Source organism: Schistocerca serialis, chromosome 5, assembly GCF_023864345.2.
Source record: "Schistocerca serialis cubense isolate TAMUIC-IGC-003099 chromosome 5, iqSchSeri2.2, whole genome shotgun sequence".
Lineage (NCBI taxonomy): Eukaryota > Metazoa > Arthropoda > Insecta > Orthoptera > Acrididae > Schistocerca > Schistocerca serialis.
Window position 1 is genome coordinate 267,146,175 of NC_064642.1, and position 25,935 is coordinate 267,172,109.

A 25,935-nucleotide genomic window follows, 5' to 3' on the forward strand; every position below is an offset into this window, starting at 1 on the left:
CAATTTTGTCACTGATGACTCACAAAGAGATCCTTCTGGTGACATTGATATACTGTCTACGGAAATCAGTCACATACAGACAAAAGACAGGATTAAGACAACTCATGCAACCTGTTAAACGTATTTCTCGGAAAGACAGGACTCCCTGGAACAACAATTAAATTCTGGAAAACTCTCCAGCCCACTTCTTCAAATGTCTGCTGCTTGAAGAATAGGCACCTGCCACCGCCTGTGCTTAACACAGTCCGCCAGCACAGTCTGGGAGCAGAGTCTTCAGCCAACTTCAGTTGGAGCAGACTCCTGCCATCTGGAGTCGGAGTCCTCAGTACAGTGTGTTACACCGAGCGAGGTGGCGCAGTGGTTAGACACTGGACTCGAATTCGGGAGGACGACAGTTCAATCCCGCGTCCGGCCATCCTGATTTAGGTTTTCCGTGATTTCCCTAAATCACTCCACGCAAATGCCGGGATGGGTCCTCTGAAAGGGCGCGGCCGACTTCCTTCCCCATCCTTCCCTCATTCGAAGAGACCGATGACCACGCTGTTTGGTCTCCTTCCCCAAACAACCAACCAACAGTGTGTTACCGATGAGTATGTGGCTGGGCAGTCAGTGCTATTGTTTCAGACAAAAGCTACACGTACACAACAGACCGCTACGCTGTCGTCCCTCAGAAAAAAGCGAGGTAGATGACAGCTATCCTCACTGTGGGCAGTTTGTTTAAAAGGGCAACTGTGACATCCTATGGAACATGACCCCACACTTCCAGTGCTTCCGCCTGGATGCGCACGCTGCTCTTAGGGGCTTAGGGGGAGAAACCTTCAGTGTAACAGTTGTATTTAACTCCGCACATATCCAATACGCGAGTATCTACTGAAAAGCAAAAAAAAAAAAAAAAAAAAAAAAAAATCGCGACGACATTAAAATTCCTCTCTCCACGAAATTGCGCGCAGTAGACTTTCTTTTAGTTTTATGAGCAAAAATCGGTATAGTTTTTATGTTCGCAGCATTCCCGCCCCCCTTCCCCATTATGTAGTGACTTCCATCCAAGTGAAAATAACTACAGCACCGCCGCTGCTACAGATGACCAAACTGCAGAGCATACGCTACAAACGAACTGTACATGTCCACCCAGCGCCAAATCGAAAAAGAATCTGCAATATTTTGCTGCAAAAACTACCAATAATGGCAGAATGTCCTTGTAATTTTGAACTCATCATTGGAGTAATGAAAAAATGAGAGTTTAAACTCTGAAGAAAAAACATCTATATTAAGCAATTTCTTTCAGTTTGATGACATGAGTGCATCCCTCACACTACATTTAATCACGCTATCAACTGCAGTGCATATTACAGAACAGTGTCCCATGTCGACGGTGTCTTTCCCATCCCATCCATCCACTATTACGCTGTTGATTACCACATAATGATTGAGTGACACCACTTGGTTGATATGAAGAGAGCCTTGAAGAACACTAGATATCTGCTACTTGTCACTGTAGAGCAGGGGACTAAATGTAGAGTCGTCACCTTCAGACAGTCGTTTGGAAGCGTTCCTCAGTTCTGTATACTAATCCAGCTTCCATATGCTGTGACGCCATCCACATATTTTTTCCATTAATAATACAACAGTAAATCTTTTTATTTCTAGTACCTAAAGTGTGTTGTGAACAGCACTTTCTGGCTATCGTCGACACTGGAAAGTAATCAGGTGCATGACTGCAAAATGAGGAAACAATGCTCTGCAAATCAGTACACTAAGACACCTGCTACCCCGTCACTGTGGAAGGTGAGATTCATCTTGAGATAGATATTTGGAAATGCTCTGCAGTGTCGCAAATTCATCCTGTCTCAATATGTTGCGATATCTTCGACATTTTTTTCAATGGGAAACATCACCTCTGTGTTTTATTTCTACCACCCTTTGTGTTGTGTGAGCAACATAGTTTACACCCTGTGATGTTCAGCTTTGTATGAGAGCCAAGGGATCGAATGTGTTAATGTCGGTTTAGCATCTGACACAAACCTCAAAGTTATGGTAGAAAACCTAAGTGTTTGGAGGTGTACAAAGCTGTAGTCATACACTGCTTATATGTGTTACAACTGAAAAACAATGTATTAATCTGCTCATGAAAAAACAACACAGGAGCCATCTCTTGTGATTGATAATCTATAAGATGTGGTCTTCCTTCTATACAGTCAGCAGACCTTTACCACTGGCCACGTGCTCCAATGGAGCAATATGTGTATACATCATATGCTCAATGTCAACACACACACAGTATTTGTTTTTCGATACATCGAAAGATAGGGATGAGGTAAATGTTATAGGAGGTTCTATTACAAGGAGTGGTATGGTTGGTTAAAGTTGGATTCAGATAGTTCTCTCGAAACTATACCGATTTTGAAACATCCTGTACATTCTATACCGATTTTGCTCATGAAACTAATAGAAATCGGCTGCATCTATTTCGTGAATTCATGACTCATTTTACTATCATCATGATGATTGGGTATTTAAAAATAGATGTTACCACATGTTCAGTGTTATTTCATACTGCATTACATCTAATTATGAAGTATACACCACTTGAATTATAGCTCACTGTAGAACTTAGAAATTATAGCGTTTTTCCCGATATGTGAGTAGATTGAAACATGCTGTGATGATGAAATTGCTTACAAAACTAGAACGAAAGAATCTGCTGCTGCCGGCCGGAGTAGCCGAGCGGTTCTAGGCGCTACAGTCTGGAAGCGCGCGACCGCTACGGTCGCAGGTTCGAATCCTGCCTCGGGCATGGATGTGTGTGATGTCCTTAGGTTAGTTAGATTTAAGTAGTTCTAAGTTCTAGGGGACTGATGACCTCAGAAGTTAAGTCCCATAGTGCTCAGAGCCATTTGAGCCAATCTGCTGCTATTACGAATGATTGGCTACTGGGAGACACAAATGTTACCGGCATGTTGCTAGAGGGGTGTTAGGGAGCAAAAAGGTCAAAAGTAAAAATGTAGACTGTATTTTTTCAGTGTATTGGAAGAGAGAGACGTGATGGAATCTTATATAAGATTGTGTTACAAGACAGGCTCTCACGATTTGTTTCATTATCGCCAGTGTGATATACTATCACATTGGTAAAGTACTTCATGCCATTGTGTACAAAAAAGTAACATCCTCTTGAATTATAGCTTGATGTTGTCAAATGTAAAATAATTGTGAGCAAATGGTGTGAAAGCCATATTCTGTAATGTTATTTCTTGTGTCTTAAATGTTTGTAATACACACATGCGTGACAGTTTATTTACAGACACTGATTTGAATGTTAGGAACTCTCTCAGGTCGAGTAATTTGTCTATGAAGGTGAATGAAATTGCTTGACATAGATGTTTTATCTTCAGAGTTTAAATTCTGGATTCTTCTTTACTCCAAGGGCGGTTTCGAAATTATGAGGACATTCTGCAGTGCTCGGTAGTTTTCGCAGAAAAATAGCGGAAGTCTTTTTTTTCGATTTTGTGCATGGTGGACATGTATAGGTGGTGTGTAGCCCAACCTCTGCAGTTTGGTCATGGGTTTGGTCATGGGTGCTGCAAAATAACGAAAGGTTCAGAGGGGGGGGGGGGAGGGGGGGGGGGGAGAGCGAGAGAGAGAGATGCGAATAGTTTTCTTCAGCTGAACATGAAAACTATACCAGCATTAGCTCATAAAATTAAAAGAAATTGTATTCGGTCTAATTTCGAGGCGAGAGGACTTTTAATGTCGTTGCAATTGTGTTTTCCATTTCAATAGATGCTCACATATCGGAGGGTCGTTGATGTTAAATACAACTGTTACGGTGAAGCGTTTTGTCCCTCATAATGGCGTCCACTTCTGGGCAGAACTACTGAGGGCGTGGGGGCATGTTCCATAGGAGGTCACAGCTGCCCTTTTAGACAAACAGCCCGTGGTCAGCACAGCTGTCATTTACCTCGTTTTTGTTATGAGAGATGCTGGCGTCGTAGTCTGTTGTGTGTGTGTAGCTTTTGTTGACACTGATTGCACTGATCACCCATCCACATGCTCATGGGTGACGCATTGTACTGAAGACCCCCAGATTGGCGGGAGGCTGCTCCAAGTGCAGTTGGCGAAAGGTTCTGTTCCCAGGTACGGTCGGCACAGGCAGTTTCTGCGGCCTGTTCCCCAAGCAGCGGACGTTTGAAGAAGTAATCTCGAGAGTTCTCCAGAATTTCGTTGTTGTTCCAGCGGTCCACTGTTTCCGAGAAATACGTTTAACAGGTTGCATGAAGCGTCCTAATCTTGTCTTTTGTCTATATGTGACTGATTTCCGCAGACAGGAGAGAGAATATCAATGCCACCAGAAGGATCTGTTTGTGGACTATCAACGACAAGATTGAACATGCGTCTATCTCTACCTAAGGTGAGGAGAGAGAGAGATGACGGTTGGTGGGGGGGGGGGGGGGAGGGTTAGAATGCCTCTAAGTTGGTTACTTTGTGACAGCCCACCGAGGAGGACACAGCCGCAACTGCCGCCCCTCTCTCCTGATGCAATCTTCTGGGGTCGGTTTTTGCAGTAGTTGTGTTATTACGATGATTTTTCTCAATCCCCAGTGTACGTGTGGCGTTATGACCCATTGTTTATGAGTGCTGGTTTTTTTTTTTTTTACAACAATTCCGTTGTGTATTAGAACAGTGAAACATTTTCCATCAGCTACGGTAACATGTATTGGCCTTCCTGAATTTCGAGCGCCTGGGTTCCAGGTTGATTGTCGAGCAATGCTGCAGGAGATGTCCGTAGCGAACTCTGACGTCAAACAGCGACATACACAGTCCTCAGTTGTGTGCTTACAGGTAATACTCTTATTAAACTCCACTTCGTCCAACACCAGCATCTCGTCAGTTGAACACAATTCCCACCAAAAAAAAAAAAAAAATATGGTACCGTTCACTCCTTCACTTTTCTGGCCAGCTTGTAGGTGAAGGGTGGAGTCTGAGCATGTTTGCCACTAGTTTCGAGTGGTATTGAGAAATTTTTTCCCAGTAGAGTAATACCAGTTGTATGGCATCGTCAATTTTTGATCTGTATTGCGATTTTAGGCACTCCGTGTAGTGTGCTGTGTATATAGTTGTGTAATTAGGACCGACCTTTATGATTAATTACGTAATTACGAGCGATCTTCACCCTTCAGTTTCCCAAACAAAATAAATATAATGCACTAACCTAACCTTCCTGTCCTGCATCTGGAAAGTTTCCATGTGTTGAGGGGTGTACTTGGGCTTTCCATGCAGAAGGATCGGTGTTCGAACAGCAGGGTGGGTGGGGGGTGGGGGGTGGTGTGGGACGTCAGTGCAGCCAAGAAATTCCCGCCAAAATTTCCAAATTCGCCCCAAATTTGGGAATTACCCCAAAATTCGAAATTCTTGCCAAATGTTGTGGGGGAGTTTGAAGGGCGGGGAGGGGAAGGGATGGGGACCCACTTGCATAATGAAGAAAACACATAACATCATCTGGAGGTGGAATGGGGGTGTGTGGGGAAAAGGGGGTGGGGTGTTAACTGATAAATTTAGTTTATTTGCACATCAATTTGATTTCAGAACTGTCCACAGAGCCCTAGTATCCTACTACTCCTGGCATCCTGCCTTTTGCTGTGAACCAGCGGGTTAGTGCTGCGGCCTCTGGATAGATGGCATCGAATGAGGCAGGCAATGTCAAACCCCATGTGCTTGTTCCTGCGTGCCAATCAGACGTTAAGGTCCAACATTCTCTGCTATACAACAGCCAGGCAACGCGATTACTCTGTAAAGTTCAATTAACGTTTTTTCTGTAGATTACGTTTTAATGTATATTGTATGGCACCACAGAAATGTCAGAATCTGGCTAATTTTAGCTCTACATCATCTGATTCGTGAAATTTAAAACTGCGCTCTAAACATCTAAACTCTCTTACTTCTTCAATTACGTGTCCATATATAAAAATTATCGCTATCATGGGCTCAAATCCGTCACTTTTCTTTTACCTGTCGATATCTTTATTCCGTATCGTGTGTCAATCTGATTCAAATTACCATCCGCAATTTGAACTTTTTTTTTTTCAGATGCTCCTATTGCAAACTGATCATCAGCAAATAGTGTTATCATGGCATTAAAAATATCATTTCTTAATGTTTCATTTAATGCAATCAACCATTTGTGTTCGACACCGTCACTACAAACACTGAAAAGGGTAGGGAACAGTGATTAGCCTTGTTTAATGACTTGATTAATATTGGCAGATACTGAGCATTTCCTTACAATCCGGATCTTTATTATTTTTGTATAGTGACAGAACTTTTGTAATCAACTGCAACTTCCATTTCCTTTATTGATTCCAAAGCACTGCTTGCGTACCACTTAAGTGTAGGAAGGAGTGAGTTGTCTACACTGAAGTCGTACACTGTATCTTTACAAGTGCTTTCCTTCTTGATTGCTTTGTTGCGGCTACAATTCAAATTCATCTTTTTTCCTCTACGCTCAAGTTTTCATATATGGTGAGGCAGCTAAGACAGGCCACCACAAACATATCTGTAAGGAATAAATATATCGACGTGGGGTTTTCGCCAAGTTACAGCGGACAACATGGCAAATTTTTATGATTTATAGTACCCGAGTTGCGGCGCCAAATTTGTTTTTTTTTTTGTGGTGCTAGTATATACTTCTTCCAGTGGCATCTGAAATAAGGTTTAAGAGAACTTCAGCGACATAACATGTAGTAGCTCCTGGTAAACCTTTCGGGATGTGAGGTCGTGGTTCAAGAAACTCATCTGTTGCTGACGTTTCTCCAGGACTGCGTTGGACATCCTCAAAGGCGCTCAGCAACAGAAGAGATTCTTGGAGCACGACTTTACATCTCGAAAGGTTTGGTTCGAATGGTTCAAATGGCTCTGAGCACTATGGGACTTAATATCTGAGGTTATCAGTCCCCTAGAACTTAGAACTACTTAGACCCAACTAACCTAAGGACATCACACACATCCATGCCCGAGGCAGGATTCGAACCTGCGACCGTAGCGATCGCGCGTTCCGAAAGGTTTACCAGCAGCTATGTCATCTGGTCGTGAAAGCCTTCATTCTATAACATGCAGTGTCTTGATGAATAAGTATCAAGATAACAGTGCAGCAAATTACTGTCTCGTGGTCAGAAGAGGTTTCACAAATGTTTGCCCTTTAACTCGGGTACGGTTCGTACGTTTATCATCACGCCCGTGCTAGTGCTCAAAATGTTGACCTTGAGCATTGCTACACGCCATAAAATGATTGTGGAGAAACAGTACTGCACGTTGAATTTCACATGGAGTTAACAGTAGCCAAGGCCAGTGTTAGAGACCATTTCAAGCCTTCGGGAGTCATTGCTGTTTCCTATGAGAGCTCTCGTTTTAATTTTCACCACAGATAACTGTAAAGAAGTGTTAAGATTCGTGAAATCGTTGACTATTTTGCGTTTTAGACCATTTTGCGTTTCCTGAACTACCACTCCAATGCTCCACAAATGTTGTCTTAAGAGGGTTTGTCATCACATGTACGGAATGGGAGCGTCATTCATTCTGTTGGTATCACACTGGCGTATGTCGTGTAGGATGTCTTCTAATAACTGCGGCAGCAGCATACTTTACGAACTCGAGATACCGGAGTGCATTTAGATTCCCGTCAATAAAACAGGGATCAATGATGTGGGTCTTCAAAGACACACACCAAACGTTGATAGACCAAGAGCGTTGTTTTCATCCGCTTCTTTGAGTCAGCGTGGATTTTCAACTGACGATTAGTGCGTTTTGCGAAGATTGACTGGACCATGGTTTGTAAATGTTGCTTCTTCCTTAAATGAATCACTTTGCTCTTTTTGTAGATAACATTCAGAGAACTCTAACCAAGTTTTGAAAGTCATTGTCACGGAGCTGTAGATGCAGCGAAATATGAAGAGGATGAAATGTGATGGACTATATTGTTTGCAGAACACCTGTTTTGTTGATCTACTAGTACTTCCGAGACCCCTCTTAGAGACATTTGCATTGTGTGTTACTGATGCTAAGATGTTAGTCTTATTTCTTTCATCTGTTGCTCCATCTTCCACTGGCGTATTTTATTCTCCACTCTTCCAGTTTCTGGCACTTTTTTTACAATGTTTGCGAAGACAAATCGTGAGTGCATTGCACGATATGAATACTCTACAGCATACAACCGTACAGCTGCACTAATAGTTTCGCGACATACGCCACTGACGATATCCACTTTTTTAAGTGTTGCATACATTGTGAGCGTCTCAACAGATTTACGAGCACATTATCTGATTGCTAAAACATCAGAACACAGACTGATGGGCTTCAGGCGCACAGGTAAACAGAAAAACCGTACCCGTTTACGTGCTTGCTTACACTTGATATAGTAGGGCAGACATTTGTGGTATCTCTTCTCCTGTAGTGGGTTAGTGATTTGCGGCGCTGTTATCGTGATACCACTTGGTCAGGTGACATAGGCTACATGTTACGTAGTTGAAGTTCTCTTAGAAGCTTTCAAGTGCCACAGAAAAACAATATAGTTGCGTTAGAAAAAAAAGAGTCGCTGTCGCACTTCGGCGACTATAAACTAGAAAAATTACTTGTAAATATCAGGACATTCACCATATTGTCCGCTATTATTTGGCGAGAACCGCACCTCATTATATTTGTTCATCTGCATATATTTTATATTTTTGTGGCCTTTCTTAACTCCCTAACCCTATATACATATTTATTCTATGCCATTACACTGGCTGAACTTACGTTAGTTACAGGCATGCCAGAAAGTTAATGACTGATCGATGTTTATTGCAATTACATAACCCTTCTTGGACGATTTGGATGTTCTCGGTCACGACCTTTTTTCGGATTTCTTCACATGAGGAATCCAAGGATGAAAATTTGAGAGTCCCTGGTATATAAGGTCATCGTTTTTACATTTCGGTCTATATGAGAATAAATGTAACCTCTGTGAGTTGTGACGCCTGCGTAGTTACCCTCTCTGAGCTCAACAATAAGTTCTGCAATTGCTTGTTTTTGGACACAAGCTAGTACAGAATCATTTGGCAGAGTCGTTAAGAGGGAGTCGTTTAGAACAGTCGTTAAGCGCCATCATAAATGTGACATCTTAATATGCGGTCAGTGGCGTGTGACAGGAATATTTAACATTAACTGGAATGCAGTGAATGTCGTAAAAGACTGAATTATGAAAGCGAAGTCTTATTAGGATCTCGTGGTTTGATTTTATTAATGTTGTTCAATAACAACAATCGACAAAGGAGTTAATAAATCAGTAGTGGAATCTTAATCTGTTGTGCTTATTGATCTTCACCTACGGATCATTAAATATTACTAATTGTGACAAATTAATCATCGACAAAGCGGGGAAAGAAATGTAAGCGGCTGGATTCTTACACAATGCAAACGCGCCAATGATCAAGCATTGGTACATGCTTCCATCATCAAAAACGTCTAAACATTATAATCTCCGTTAGTGGAAATCATTTACAAACTTCCTAGATGCAAAGTCATGTTAGCACTGTCAAAATTGTACAACGGTAAGAAGGAAAATCGCATCAGTATAACAGTGCTCATTTTGTGATCACTCCCTCTGTAACTATGTCATCTTCTTAAAACTTAGTCCATCAGCAGCGTACTTCAACAAAGTTAAATCAGTACATGTCAACCATAAATGGTCGTAGCGACATTGTGATAGAATTTCATGTGCCTGACGTTTCCTCCTTGTAGTAAACATCTTCAAGTGTAAACACCAATGCATCACAACTAGTCGGTTTCCTCCTCTAGAAAATACACATACAGAAGGACCAGCTGTAATCAGTACAACTAGTTGTGTAATTTCTTCAGGGAAACACAGTGGAATGTAAACACAAATGCAGCACTACTAATTCCGCCCATTGTCCACGAAAACATGTCCGAAGGTAAACACAAATTCTGCTCCTCCTCCAGGAAGACACGTCGGAATTTAAACTCAAATACAGCATGTCTAGATGCGTCTTTCTGGAGGAGGAGAAAACACGCACACGAATTGCTATCACTGTGTCACTAGCGACTGCTTCCATCACTAGCACCTGCTTCTATCGATGAACAAGGATTTTAAATTCTATGAAGGTTCTTCCAAAACAGTTTTTTTTGAAATTATTTAATTTTCAATTATTCTGTTTAGTTTGATTGATCTGTGTGGCAACTGCAGATTGTCAACTTTGGAAAAGTGTCCACTTCATGTGAAGTTTCTGGGAAAGCTTACTCTCAATGTGGTTGAAGAAGTAGGGCGAGCAGTTGCACTTGGAGATGATGTAGGAGAGCCGGCAGTCGGTGAGGCAGGAGGTCTGCGAGTAGGAGTTGGTGAGCTCCAGCCGCTGCTCGTCCGGGAAGAGGCAGCTGCGCTGCGGCACGTCCAGCGAGGCCACCTGCAGGCTGCTCTCTGTGAACGAGACGGACAGCCGGACGCGCATGACGTGGTCGTCGCTGGGCGGCAGCAGCAGGCCCGTGCCCGCCTGCGGAACCTCCGTCACCGGCTGCAGGAACACCTGCGCCCACAGGCCACACTGCTGTGTAGCACGGACACTGGCAGGTACCGATCCGGGGGTTTGATTCCGGTCGGGGGGTCACAGTTTGTTGCAGTCCCTCCAACCCAAAGATAAAAAATCCAACTGGCCGTCATTTCTACTTCTAGCATGTCAAAAATGCCTTTGACATTAATAATACACTACTGGCCATTAAAATTGCTACACCAAGAAGAAATGCAGATGAAAACGGGTATTCATGGGATAAATTTGGGTGCATAGATCCTGAGAAATCAGTACCCAGAACAACCACCTCTGGCCGTAATAACAGCCTTGATACGCCTGGGCATTGAGTCAAACAGAGCTTGGATGGCGTGTACGGGTACTGGCGCCCATGTGGCTTCAACCCGATACCACAGTTCATTAAGAGTAGTGACTGGCGTATTATGACGAGCCAGTTGCACGGCTACCATTGACCAGACGCTTTCAATTGGTGAGATATCTGGAGAATGTGCTGGGAAGGACAGCAATCGAGCATTTTCTGTATCCAGAAAGGCCCGTACGGGACTGGCATCATGCGTTCGTGCATTATCCTGCTGAAATGTAGGGTTTCGCAGGGATCGAATGAAGGGTAGAGCCACGGGTTGTAACACATTTTAAATGTGACGTCCGCTGTTCAAAGTGCCGTCAATGCGAACAAGACGTGATCGCCAGTATGGCGATGACGAATACACGCTTCCAATGTGCGTTCACCGCGATGTCGCCAAACACGGATGTAACCATCATGGATGCTGTAAACAGAACCTGCATTCATCCGAAAAAATGACGTTTTGCCATTCGGGCACCCAGGTTCGTCGTTGAGTACACCATCGCAGGCGCTCCTCTCTATGATGCAGCGTCAAGGGTAACCGCAGCCATGGTCTACGAGCTGATAGTCCATTCTGCTGCAAACGTCGTCGAACTGTTCGTGCAGATGGTGGTTGTCTTGCAAGCGTCCCCATCTGTTGACTCAGGGATCGAGACGTGACTGTACGATCCGTTACATCGATGCGGATAAGATGTCTGTCCTCTCGACTGCTAGTGATACGAGGCCGTTGGCATCCAGCACGGCGTTCCGTATTTCCCTCCTGAACCCACCGATTCCATCTTCTGCTAACAGTCATTGGATATCGACTAACGCGAGCAGCAATGTCACGATACGATAAACCGCACTCGCAATAGGCTACAACCCGACCTTTATCAAAGTCGGAAACGTGATGGCACGCATTTCTCCTCCTTACACGAGGCATCAAAACAACGTTTCGCCAGGCAACGCCGGTCAACTGCTGCTTGTGTATGAGAAATCTGTTGGGAACTTTCCTTATGTCAGCACCTTGTGGGTGCCGCCACCGGCGCCAACTCTGTGTGAATGCTCTGAAAAGCTAATTATCTGCATATCACAGCATCTTCTACCTGTCGGCTAAATTTCGCGTCTGTTGCGCGTCATCTTCGTGGTGTAGCAAATTTAATAGCCTGTAGTGTAACAATAATAAGAACAATTATATGCATAAGTCTCTTAATATAATAACAATAACAATAATTTGTTCACATCAGTGCTGAGTACTCTGCTTAGCATGACTCTAAGTAACCGCGGTTCAGGGAAATACAGCATTTGAAATGCATTTGTATGGAGCTAAATTTTGCGAAATGGCCGACAGAATTGTGATGCGTTCTCCATTGCCTCCAACAGCGGCAACTTCTTTAGGGAACAGTTTGAGAACGTGTAATAAATGCGGCTACAGTTCTATCATTATCATTACGGTTCCGTACATCAGCCGGTAAAAACAGAACCCTTACAGGATCACTTTGTTGTCCGCTTCTCCGACTCTTAAAAACCCTCTTTTCTCAGAAACGGTTAGAAGTATCAAGTTGAAATTTATGTCACATACGAAGGTCTAAGGTACCATGGCGGTGTACAAATGTATTTTTTAGTCATTGCAGTCAAAAGATACGGCCATTTGTGTCTATTTTGATACTAGGAAACTCACTCATTAAAACCTATAGAGTACTTCCCGTTGACCTAGCTAATATCATGAAATTTGACTGGAAGCAAGTTTCACAGTAAAAGCAAAGAAAAAGTCAGAAAATTTGTTGTTGTATCTCAGAAAAAAATCTTTCTGTCATTTATTATCCGACTTCAAACTGAAATTTTAAACATACTTGAGTGTAATGCCGGGGACCAATATCTTACCATTATCAGTGCCGCTAACGGGGATAAATCGTCAATATGCTTGATTCCTAGGATCAAGAAACTAACTGTCTATACGCATAATTAAGATTACGATATTGCAGTGCCTGTATTATTCTGATTACGATGCAAAGTTCCTTCGGTAAGGCAACCGCTCGCGATAAGGAGGAGGGGAGGGGGGAGTTTTGGGTTCGAGCCACACTCTGGCACAAATTTTCATTGTCGTCAATTCATCCTACAGCTGATGGTAGTCCTTATTCGCAATTGCGAATTCATTTGCTGTGTTTCGTAACGGCTGTGGTCGCCGCAGTGCCTGCTCCTTTGGACATGCATGCATGTCCACAGGAACTTTGCATCATAATCAGAACAGCACAGACACTGCAACATCGTATTTATCTGCCGACACCGGGCAAGCGACTTTCAAGTACAACGTATGACGTGTATAGGTCGTAGGTCGTAGACGCGTGGTTGAGAACATACGGTAGTTTGGGTCGGGCCGAGAATTGTGCACAGATAGTCACGTGGTCAGTCGGCTTTTGGCTACGGTCTCATGCGGACCGGCTCCGCGCGCCATACAGCGCAACGGAGTTGTTCACTTCCGCCGCCTCGGTATTCGTGTTGTGAAGAGTCCATTACTAATGTACCTCATGGAGTAGTGTTACCATTGAGCGACACTTAAATTAACATTCCACGCCGAACATGCACGACCACGCTCTTATGAAATCGAACAATGCATTCACGAAGAGCTATGTCTGGACACACAGAAAGGGATAGATATTCACTTCTCTATCACTGGCAGTATCGTCTTTGTTATAATGACAATGCGTGGGAGCATGTACTGCCATAGATCGACAACACGCAGACGGACTCAAGTTTAAGCATTCTGACGGGCATATTGGGGAGGTGACAGTAGACCACGCTGGTTTCTATCTTCGAACAATTCGGGTCTTTGAGCTCCCTTTCGAAGTGCCACAAGACGTGGTCGTCGAATTCTTCCGATCATACGACGATGTTGTGGGCCACATCGCGGAAAAATGGCAGACGTTCACGACATACCACGTCTTGAATGGTGTCCGCCAGGTCAAGATCGAACTGTCCAAACATGTACCATCCTATCTGCTGATAACGTGGCGTGCGAGTCATCTTTATGTAGGGTGGCCTCCCACGGATGTGTGTCGGATTTGGACAAGAGGGCCATGTTTGGTCAGATTGTCTCCGTCGCCGCATGCAAGAGATACCGATCATTGACGCGGCTCCCAAAGCGACAGTCCTTTCTTTACTAGAGCTACGCCACAGCCGTGCGCAACCCCTATGCGTCGCTTCAGGAAGCGGCTGTTCTCCCGCCTGCATTCGCCATTGGGAATGACGGTGCGGCCGAGGCCCTGTCGGCACCATCTCCTCCGACGGCTACGAGATCACCAATTCTCCAGAGTTCGATGACCAACCCGCCTGCTGCGATGGACACCGATGTGAGTGCGGTGCCTACCTCTGCTCTTCTTTAGATGGGAGCGACCTCGGACACTGAACGTACATATTCTGACACAGAACAGCACCTCCAAAGGCAGTGGTTGCCCGAAAACAGAAGAAGAGATGTCGAACGCCCTCCGACGACACATTTCTTCAGGTGGCAACACAGGCAGTGGACTGGATATCAGATAGTGATCTTACTTCGAGTGTCCTGACAGCACTAATGTCCCACCTGAGGAGAATCCTTTCACTGCCTGCAATCCTTTCTGACTACGATAGATCCCAATTTTGGGGGTGGGCCGGCCGAAGTGGCCGTGCGGTTAAAGGCGCTGCAGTCTGGAACCGCAAGACCGCTACGGTCGCAGGTTCGAATCCTGCCTCGGGCATGGATGTTTGTGATGTCCTTAGGTTAGTTAGGTTTAACTAGTTCTAAGTTCTAGGGGCCTAATGACCTCAGCAGTTGAGTCCCATAGTGCTCAGAGCCATTTGAACCATTTTGGGGGTGGGGGGAGGGGGGAAGTTCCGTGGTTCCCGTTACAGCAGCATCACCACACCTAGCCTTTGATGAGTGTGACAATCGCCTGCCACCTCTTTCGATCTCCGATCTCCTGGGCTGAAGATGTCGACAATGGAGCAGATCAATATGGTGGATCACCGTCAGGCAGTGCCCCACGGTGGTGCCTGACCCATCTTCCACCAGTTGCGGTCACAGTGGCTGCACCGGATTTTTCACTCCAGCCGGACATGTCTGCAGACCCTCTGTGCCAATAGCGGGAGCATGTCTACTACAGCACCGCATCGCGATGATGAATCTGGCGGCCATCATTCGGGTCCCACATAAACTGGCAATGTTGCGAGAGACCGTTTATCTTGTTGATGTCGACATTGCCCTCCTTCAAGAAATGATCGTCGCTGATTTCTACGTCCCCACTGGCTACACGACACACATCTCCCATGCCTCTGACAACGGTAATGGACTCGTCATCCTGCTCCACACTGGACTCCCTGCTGAAGATGTACTGTACCTTCCTAATGCTAGAGGTATGGACCTCATGCTGTTCGGCGTCCGCACCCTCAATGTATATGCGCCATCCGGCTCCAGTGAACGACACACCTTCTTTCCTGACGAGGTAACGCCACTTTTTGAGGGCTCCCTGGATGAAATGGTGCTCAGTGGCCATTTCACTCCACACAAGGGGCCAACTGACTAACTTCAATGACATCCCTCGTGTGCAGCCCTCTCCGTCATCATCGACCAGACACATGGACAAATGTTCATGGCACCCGCATAGGTTTTACATGTTATACGGAGCACTCGCCCAGTCACCTCGACTGTATATACCTCACACATTTCTTGCCAGCGCCACTTGACATGCCGAAGTTTTGCCTCTGGCTTTCTCCAACCGAAGCCTACATTCTACGATATCGTCGTCGCCACCAACAGGTGTGGCAGAGTTGCGGCCTGTGGAAATTAAACGTTTCCCGTCTGACTGTTCTTGCTTGCCGACGGATCTTTGAGGATACATGGGCTCACTGTCGTCGACGTCGCCCAGACTACACATCCGCCTCATCCTGGTGGCTATGCTGCACGCAACCAGCTCTCCGCAGGGCCCCCATGGGTTATGGCAAACTCTTCAAAGATTGGCAGTCGAACACCATGGACTTTTGTTGTGCAATGCTACATGATTAAACCTCAGTGGCATTCTCTCCTGTCCGTCAGACGATAGCGCATTATGCTAAAGCGCAGATCACTTCACTCATGAGATGACGCTTGGAAGGGACCCTTGTCAGGTACTGCAACATTGACCATATGCATCACGAAACGCCATCGGTGTATCACCTCCTCGCAGAACGGCGAAGTCGTCGTTGAACTCTCATACATGACCTCACCGATGCGGGAGGACGATGATACACTACACAATGCGCCGTTGCTCACACATTCTCATTTCAGCCAGCTGTACGCTGCCGTCCCACCTCATCCGACCTTATTTGTGGAGGTAGCAGGACTCTCTGTCAACACTGTGGCAGAGGATGTGGCTCAAGAATTTCAGGAAGAATTGACCCCTGATAAGGTCCTAGATGCTATCAAGGTGGGAGCCGCCAATAAGCCCTCTGGACCTGGCGGTCTCCCCCTTGAATTTTACAAGTGTTTTGGCTATCTGTAGGTACCTACTTGGACGTCCATCTGTCTTGAACTGTGTCACCCACAACGATGATTCCAGCCACCCTTCTTGATGGGGTCGTGAACCTGGTCACTAGGCCACATGGGCGATCACCTATCTGTGATTTCCAGCCCATCACTCTACTCAACAGTGACATGAAAATTTTCACCTGCTCGTTGGAATCACGACTCAAGAAGGCAGCAAAACACGTGATATCCCTTGATAAGACTTCGCTGAGCGGTGACAACAGTATCCATACAGCCTTTTGCCATTGCAGGTGTATGATCGCACGAGGTCGCAACATTTACCTAGTGCGTTGGCACCACTTGATTTCAGTCCGACATTCGACAGGGTCGACCATACCTTTTTGAAATCGGTCCTCCAGCACATGGGTTTTCCGGATCATGTAGAAAAAGTGGTAATGCGCCTCTTGAGCGGCGCAACTTCAAGAATACTCTCTAATGGTCGCCTAGCGATAGAGCGCTCTGTCCGCCAGGGTTGCCCACTTTCCACGATACTGTATGCTTTGGCATTAGAGCCCCATCTCCAGGGACTTCGCCAACGCCTGGTGGGCCTGTCATTGCATGAACACAGCATCTGTTGTACAACCTATGCTGACGATCTAGTTCTGTAACCATGCAAAGAAGACGATATTATCGCGGCTTTGACTTGGGTGACGACATATGGAGAGGCAACTGGCAGTTCTCTTAACATTTCCCAATCAGAGGTTCTGCTCATTGGTGAAGATGTGCCTGAAAGAAATATCGCTCCTTTAAGTGTGGCCACCAGCGTCCTCTGCTTGGGCATTGATTTTATGAATGACGTCTGTCGTTCAGTGGCAACCAACGGTAGACGTCTCCTCCAAACGATCTGGGCTGTCCTTGTGGACCACCGGTTTAGATTACTCGACATTGTACAGCGTGGGCAATACGTAAATGTCTGCCACACCTCTCGCATCCCCCATGTGGCACAACTGTTCCAGTTTTCGATTACCCTCGCCTGTCGTATATTAGTTGCAATGGGATTCTTTGTCTGCACTGGGATGTTACATAAAGTTCAGCATTCCTCCCTTGCCTTCCATGGGAACGTGGTGGAGTGGGCTTACTCCACGTGCGAGACAGAGTTACAGCACTTTTTTGGTAGCTCCTCAATGAAAGTCTGGCGCCATTGCCCGACGAACCTGACCGGATTGCATTATATGAATATACGCCAGTCTCCATGTCAGCCACAGTCGTATATTCAGACATTGCGCACCCACCCCTTTTATCACTTTCGGCATTTCTTTCTGGAATTAAGTTACATCTTACACTCCTTATCCCTTCCACAAAGACTGTACACAACACATTGCAAATGTGGCGACCCCCCAACTCCATCGAACACAAGTTTCCCCAGATCATATGGCGACGTGTATGGAAAGCGATGTATACAGGTTCTCTCGACACCAGCGTCCAGTCTACCTGGTATATCACCGTCAATGGCAAACAGGTCAACCAATTTCGCATTCGCCTCGTTGACACACCCCTCTGTGTTCACTGGGTTGTAGATGACACAGACGCTCACCGATTCTCATGTGGTCCGTCGTCTGACGTCTGGAGGCTCGCGCAGCTTATCTTTGCTTTCCTTACCCCACAGATACCTGCTTCGATCACTTTCCAGTCACTTTTATTCCTAGATGTGATTCATTACCCCTCAACGAAAACTAACGTTTTGAACTGGATACGAGGTCATACGGTCCGCTGTCTTTTTGGCCCTGACGTGAAATCAGAACTGGGTTATTGGAAGTACGTTAATGATTGACACTGAGCACTTGTTCGCAACCCCAGATACAAGCAGTTATTTTCTAATTTTCTATAGAGCTCCTTTCATGATCTGCCTTCCAGCTGGACCGTCCGATCCATGAGACGCTGATGCTTATTTTGCCGACATGATGTTCTGAACGCACCACAAACGGGAATATCCATTACACTTTCGAGAAGATACGTTTGGATGCTCCGCCAATCGAAAGGCGTAAGCGACTCCTAGAATTCTGGAACATAGAATAATTAAAAAAAACAATAAAAATGAAAAACATAAATACGGAAACGGGAAAGTACAAAAAGTAAAAAAAAATTAATAAAAAATTAAAAATTAAATATAAACACAAAAATGAAATAAAATAAACTGAAAAACGACAAAAGCCCCCACATAAATACCTCCATTTTCATCGCTACTCTGTATGTTCTTCCCCCCTACTTTCCTTCTTTCCTTCACCCTTTTAGTAACAGATTAGTTTTTTTGGGATAGGCGTAGATAGGCGCCAACGCCTGAAGAGGTGCAGTGTTTTTTGTTAGTACACAAGTTTTTTATAGGTTTTTTGTTGTTTCCCTTTCCTGTCCCGGGGCGGAAAAAAAGTGGTGACGGGACTGCTCGCGATAAGCGGGAAATCTGGTTTTGAGTCCCGGTTCGGCAAAAATTTTCACTGTCGCCATTCCATTCTACAGCTGATGGTAGTCCTTATTTGAAATTGCGAATTCATTTGATGATAATTAAGATTGTACAAAACCCTCAGAGCGCGAGTCCTACACGCAGCTGCCCAATTTTTTCATTGTTATTATGCCATGTGCGAGCGAAATCTTTGGTACTTAAAATATCGAATGTATCTAGCCTGCATTTGTCGCTAACCTGTTGCTGGAGTACGCCTGCCTACAAGAGGAGTGTAAACAGCGGTGGACGGAGATACAGGGGCGTGCTCGACTAGCAATGGGGAGGTGACTTACTGGCAGCAATGTGAGCAGTTGGACTTTAGAGTTTACTGAAGATGTGTGTGCTCTGTTGGACCGAACATAGCTGTAACGTGGAATATTATTGGCACCATCCCACTGGTTGGCAATTGGCAGTCACCTACTCGATCATTGGAGGAAACGATCCTGTTCAGGGAACCGTCGCATGTTCATATTGTACACTATAAGGTGAGGCCTATTGTAACAAGTAGTAATTTTGTCCTTTACTGGTGAGTGAGCAACTGCATCTTAGTTTCTTTCCGGTGTAGCTAGTATTCGTAGTAGTCGTTCCTCCGACTCGCTGTTTGGCTACTAGGATGTTTTTGGCCTATTTTCTAGACTCGCATTCGCTGTTTGTGGTGTTCGTGAATTATCTCGCACCTTGTGGCAAATAATTCTGTAGTTTATCGTTAGGTCCATTACTTATTCAGTGCTCGAAAGCATTGATTAAGTCATTGGTGTCTTGCATTTTAGTAAAATAGTGTTCAACGCACTTACTGCTACTGTTTCACACTTCCAGTGCTTGCCAAACTGGTTTAATTCGGTGGTGTTTTGCGTTATACTATAATGCATTTTAACGCTTTCAGCGTTTTTTAAAATAGCATTATATATTGGTGTTATATATTTTATTAGAATAGTGTTTAATTCTGCTAATACGTGCTTGTTAAAGGACACTTTAGCCATTATTTAATGTCTTATTTAACGAATCCAGCGGCAAACGCAGGACGGGGCCTCAGTGTATTCCTTGGTTGATCTTGTGCCATTCACCAAATCTTTCGTAAATTCCTTATACATCTGTGGAAATTGTATCTATTTTGGTAAGATAAGTGCGCAGTAGTTGTCGTTAGCTGTTTTCCGAACTAGCTGCATGTGTATTAATTGTTTTGTGATTTATATTGACGCGACAACAGACAGATTAGATTAGATTAGTACTTGTTCCATATATCATGAGTAGGACATTTCGTAATGATGTGGAACGTGTCAGGTTAAGGGGGGTAGGACGTCAAAAATAAAAAAAAATCGATTTTTCAAAAATATGCTTATTTTTTAGCGCACATCTTCCTGAATAATTTGATGTATAAAACATATATATTTGAGGAGTTATAAGGTATGTAATTTGGTCTTAAGTGTATGAAGGTACAGCGCCACGCCTCTCTGCACAGCATTCTTCTGTCATACCTAAGTGTATGTCGCTCTGTAGAATTCGAATGTAATATTTGTGCCAAAGATAGTCATACGTGAAACAAAGGACTATCGATATCGATACTTTCTCTGCTGCTATCGACATGCATTGTTTTGATCGCTGGTTTTGTTTGTTCTATGTTTCGAAAGGCGTGCAGTGTGGTGCTGTGATCTTCGACACAGTTTTCATTTTGCTGTGTTGTTTTGTGTTCGTTTGTGGCATATTATCGCACAGGATGCCTAGAATTCGTTGCTTCAACCATAAATAACGTCACCACGGCAACAGATACACAGTAAAGGGTGTTACAACAAATGTTACACCAGTGGCTCAAGACTGCAACCTCTCAGAGCCAGTAAACAATTAACCACCAAGTGCTTCTAGAAGGAAACTTGTTTTTGGCGCTAATGAAAATGGAGACTGTGAATCCGAAGGTTCATGTAATGTTATCGTTGATGTTAACATGCTGTCACAATTAATATTGGACTATGTTATGCGCAAGCATTGCTTTGGTGCTCAGTATGTTTCTTTGGTGGAAGATAAGAGTGCCAGGAAAGGCGTTACTACGAACTTATCTGTGATATGCAGCAAATGCAACGTTGGTGCGTCTTGCATGACATTTAAAATCTCAAACAAAGGTTATGATGTGAATTTGAGGGTAGCATATGGCATGCGCTGTATTGGTAGGGGACAGAAGGCAGCAAGAACAATTTGTGCAGTGATGAATCTTCCTCCTCCTCCAGCAAAGTCTGAGAGGTATTATGGCTTACTGATTGAGGCTGTAAAAGAAGTTGCAGAATCTTCAATGAAGAGTGCTGCAGAAAAATCTATTGTCAAAAATGATGGTGACAGGGACATGGTGCCTGCTTTTGATGGTACCTGGCAAAAAAGAGGGCACACTTCATTGAATGGTGTTGTAACAGCAACATCTGTTGACGCTGGTAAGGTACTAGATGTTGAAGTGCTGAGTAAATTTTGTCATAGGTGTGTGAAAGGGATTGCAGATCATATATGTAATATGAACTATAAAGACTCAAGTGGAGGTATGAAAGTGCAGGGAGTTGTAAGCTTGTTTACCAGATCTGTTGCCTCCTGTGGCCTGCATTATGTGAAGTACCTTGGTGATGGTGATAGTAAAGCTTTCCTTGAGGTTCAAAAGTGTGCACCATATGGAGCTGAGACTATTGTGCAGAAGTTAGAATGTGTGCGACATGTACAGAAAAGACTTGGTACTAGACTTAGAAGGCTGTGACAAGATTTGTCAAGAAAGAAATTATCTGATGGGAAAGGAATAAAAAGAGAGGGCGACTGACGGATGCAGAAATTGACAAACTACAGACATGTTATGGTTTGGCAATAAGAAGGAACACAGGGGACTTGAAAAATACGAAGCAAGCAGTTTGGGCCTTATACTTCCACAAAATGTCCACAGACAATAACCCTATCAACAACTTATGCCCAAAAGGAAGTGAATCATGGTGTGGCTACCAAAGGTCAATTGCAGGTGGTGAAGAATATCATCATAGGAATTCTCTACGAACTGCTGTAATGGAAGCCATCAAACCTATATTCAGGGACCTTCCAAATGAAAACTTGCTGAAGAAATGCCTTCATGGTGGTACCCAAAACCCAAATGAAAGTTTTAACCAATGTGTATGCAAAAGATTGCCAAAAACCGTTTTTGTGGGAAGAAATGCACTTGCTATTGGTGTTTATGATGCAGTTTCATGTTTTAATGACGGTGTGCAAAGCAGGAAATATGTATTAGAGAAAATGGGAATTAAGCCCGGGCTGAACTGTATCAAAGCTTTGTATGTGATAGACAGAGAATGTGTAGTGAAAGCAGATAAATCATTTTTGAAGTTCGTAAAATCAAGAAGAGTGAATCATAGAAATGTGAAGAGGAAGGAAACTGATATTGAAAACGAGAAATAACCTGCTTATGGTGCTGGAGAGTTCTAAAACTATGCCAAATACAAGCAGAAACTTTAATGGCCACTTTCCACAAAACACAATTTTATGTACTTAGGTACATGTAGCATCCAAAATAAATATCCTATTACTATCAAACTTGGTATGCTTATTAAACACAAACTCCTTAATGCAAAACTCTAGAATTTTCCAAATCTATTAAAAATTGTGTTAAAAATTGGGATAATTAACTATAAAATTTGTGTTTTTTCTAAACATGAAGTTTAAAATGTAATAACTCAGTCATTTTTTCATAAATTAAATAAGTTTCAGAGTTTCATACTCCTTTAAGTATGCTGTGGAAAATTCATTGATGAATCTCTCTTACTTACGAAGAAAAGTGTACATAAAGCAATTAATGCAGCCAATGGTAACGAAAAAAATGGTCGAATTTCACATATAAAACAAACTGCTTTTGTTATGTTTTTCAACGTCCACTGCTATCAGTGTAAATCCTGAATACTTCTTGGTCATGCTGACAAATTTTTATGAATTTATTTGTAAAAGTATAGACAGTGGAAATTAAAATGTCCTGGTGCCTCTCCTGCTATAAGTCGGCCCGTTTGGCGTCCTACCCCCTTTAATAAAAGGTGTCTATACAAGATATTACATTACACAAACTATTACATGACACTTAATTATTTTTTTTGGAGGGTGGTTGGGAAAATTACCTACTTACTATATCTAAAAATTCATCTAATGAGTAGAAGGAGTAGCCATTAAGAAATTCTTTTAATTTCGTTTTAAATGCTATATGGCTATCTGTCAGATTTTTGATGCTATTAGGTAAGTGACGAAAGACTTTTGTGGCAGCATAATTTACCCCATTCTGGATTGGATAGTGATATACACATATACAAATGGTAGTATCGTATACACACGGTACAAGGGGGCAGTGTATTGCCGAAGCTGTCATTTGTACTCAGGTAATTCATGTGAAAAGGTTTCCAACGTGAATATGGCACCACGACGAGAATTAGCAGACTTTTAACGCTGAATGGTAGTTGAAGCTAGATGCATGGGACATTCCATTTCGGAAACTGTTAGGGAATTCAGTGTTCCGAAATCAAAAGAGTTACTAGTCTTCCGAAAATGCCATATTTTAGCCAATACATGGTCAACGCAGTGGCCTATGGCCTTCACTTAACGACCGAGAGCAGCTGTGTTTGCATAGAGTTGTCAGTGCTATCAAACAAGCAACACTGCGTGAAATGACTGCAGAAATTAATGTGGAACGTTATATGTTAGGACAGTGCGGCGAAATTCGGCTTAAAGGGCTATGGCAGCAGACGACTGACACGAGCGCTTTTGCTAACAGAGCGACATCGCTTGCAGCACTCTCCTGGACTCGTGACCATGTCGGATAGGCACTAGGTGATTGATAAACCCCGGTCTGGTCAGTTGACTCCAGATGGTAGGGTTCGAGCGTGGCGCAGAAACCACGGATATAAGTTATCAAGAAGGTACTGTGCAAGCCGTTGGTGGCTCCATAACGGTGTCGGCTGTGTTAACGTGCAATGGACTGCGACCTCTGCTCCACGTGAACCGATCAATGACCATAAATGGTTATGTTTGGATACTTCGAGACCATTTTCAGCCATTTGCGGACTTCATGTTCCCAAACAACGATGGCATTTTTGTGGATGACAATGCGCCCTTACACCCGGCCGCAATTGTTCGTGACTGGTTTGAAGAACATTCTGGACAATTCAAGCGAATGGTTTGGCCACCCGCATCGCCCGATATGAATCCCATCACACCTGTATGGGACATAATCGACAGGTCAGTTCGTGCACAAAATCCTGCACCGGCGACACTTCCGCAGTTGACGGCTATAGAGGCAGCGTGGCTCAATATTCCTGCAGGGGACTTTGAACGAATAGTCTATACCTGCACTTCGTCGGGCAAAAGGAAGTCTGACACGATATTAGGAGGTACCCCATTACTTTTATCACCTCAGTGTATTTGACATTACTGCCCACCGGTCTTAGTCGATTCCTTCTGATTTTGGCCGGCTATTGTCACTGTTTACTTTCCTGTAACCTCTGAAAGTAAGCGTTTGCCTTGCTTTGGTGTTTTATATTTCAGTCGCTTAGTATTTAAAGGAACTGACTTTTTCCATATCCCGTTAGAGCAAATCCAAACAACGTCGTTCAAAGACGGCCTCTATTATAAGTTTAGTCCGATGTTTTGGTCGGTCATTGCACCATATTTGCTTGTAAGCCAGATAGCCTGCCTGCTCATGGGAGCCTGTAAGCTTGAGATGCTTCAGAAAGAGTTACCAATGGATTTCTTATATTTTAATAAAAATATCCTATTAATGCTGAAGCATCTTCACCAACTATAAAGTTCGTTGGTACGGCCGGCGGCAATTAATTAATTCATCCTGTACACGTCTTGAAATCTGTTACCGTTCCTCGTAAAGAAATTCTGTTTACTTAAGGTTAGGCAGGGGTTGCCGGAAACTGGTCATAATGAAAGGAGTATCCTGTTCGTTACTGGAATTCGTAGATAAAACTGTATTACTCGAAATTACTTCATTGAGGTAGGCGTTGGGCCTTAAACCGTTTGTGCAGTTGATAAGTATAACTATTTTTCTAACCAACTGACGCTCTTGAACTGTAATTGCCTGTTATTGACAGATGTTGATGTAACTGTTGAATACTTTAAAATACTTCCGTTTATCATTGGTTCTTAGTCCGTTTGTGCGTTTGCTGTGTGCTTGATCAGTTGATGTTCTTGACTTGTATGTGTCTGTTAACGAGCAACGCCGTACAGCAGTTAATGATTTGGTTGCGACTGTTTAGTGCTCTGACTTATTTTGATAATTTTACTTTGGGCTGCCAAGGTGGGCAACCTCTTTTCTTTTTAATTATCATCTTATGCCTCATGCATTTGAATTTTGTATTTGAGTATTTTCAGACTGTAAAGAGTGTAACTGTTTCTGAATATAAATTTCTGCTAAAGTTTACTTTATTTTTTGGTCCCTAGACCTTACCACTCCCAACCAATCACCTGTCATCACAATTATAGACACGTTTATGGTCTGGTGCCATAGTGCCTACACTCTTTGTTAGTTCCTTCAGCACATGAATATCATGCACCGGTACATCTAGTTCACAGTCGAGACAGAAGAGATAAGTTGTAGTTTTTAGATGATTTACTACAATGAGAGGCCGATGGGCTGCTCGGCCACTCCGTGTACCGCTAGTAGTGGCACTCTGATATATACTGGGTGGTTATAATTAATGTGGAGCAACTCACGAACGTCCCGTGTGGGTTGTAATCATCGTATCGTAGCTGAACGTGGTGGGTATGCTAATGCCTTAATGCGGAACCGATTTACGCTGGAAAAATTAAATTCCAGTTTTGGCCAGCAGGTGCAAATCTGGCGCTATGAACGCAAGAAAGATATACAGAAATGTTTCCATATGTAATGCATTAGCAACGGGACAAGGGCAGAAAAGGTCGCACAAGCGAGACAGCATAATGTTGATCCTATTATTAACTGAAAGATATACAGAAATGTTTCCATATGTAATGCATTAGCAACGGGACAAGGGCAGAAAAGGTCGCACAAGCGAGACAGCATAATGTTGATCCTATTATTAACTGCCACTTACACAAT

The 25,935-nt window shown here is 43.7% G+C and overlaps 1 protein-coding gene across 1 annotated transcript in view; it reads right to left on the reverse strand.

The window, feature by feature from the left end:
• Positions 1-25,935, reverse strand: part of LOC126481892 (sodium channel protein Nach-like) — a 190,045-nt gene that overhangs the window by 52,248 nt on the left and 111,862 nt on the right. Inside the window, exon 6 of the mRNA XM_050105850.1 lies at positions 10,283-10,565. Within this exon, the coding sequence (XP_049961807.1) occupies positions 10,283-10,565 (283 nt within the window). The remainder of the gene's footprint in view (positions 1-10,282; positions 10,566-25,935) is intronic.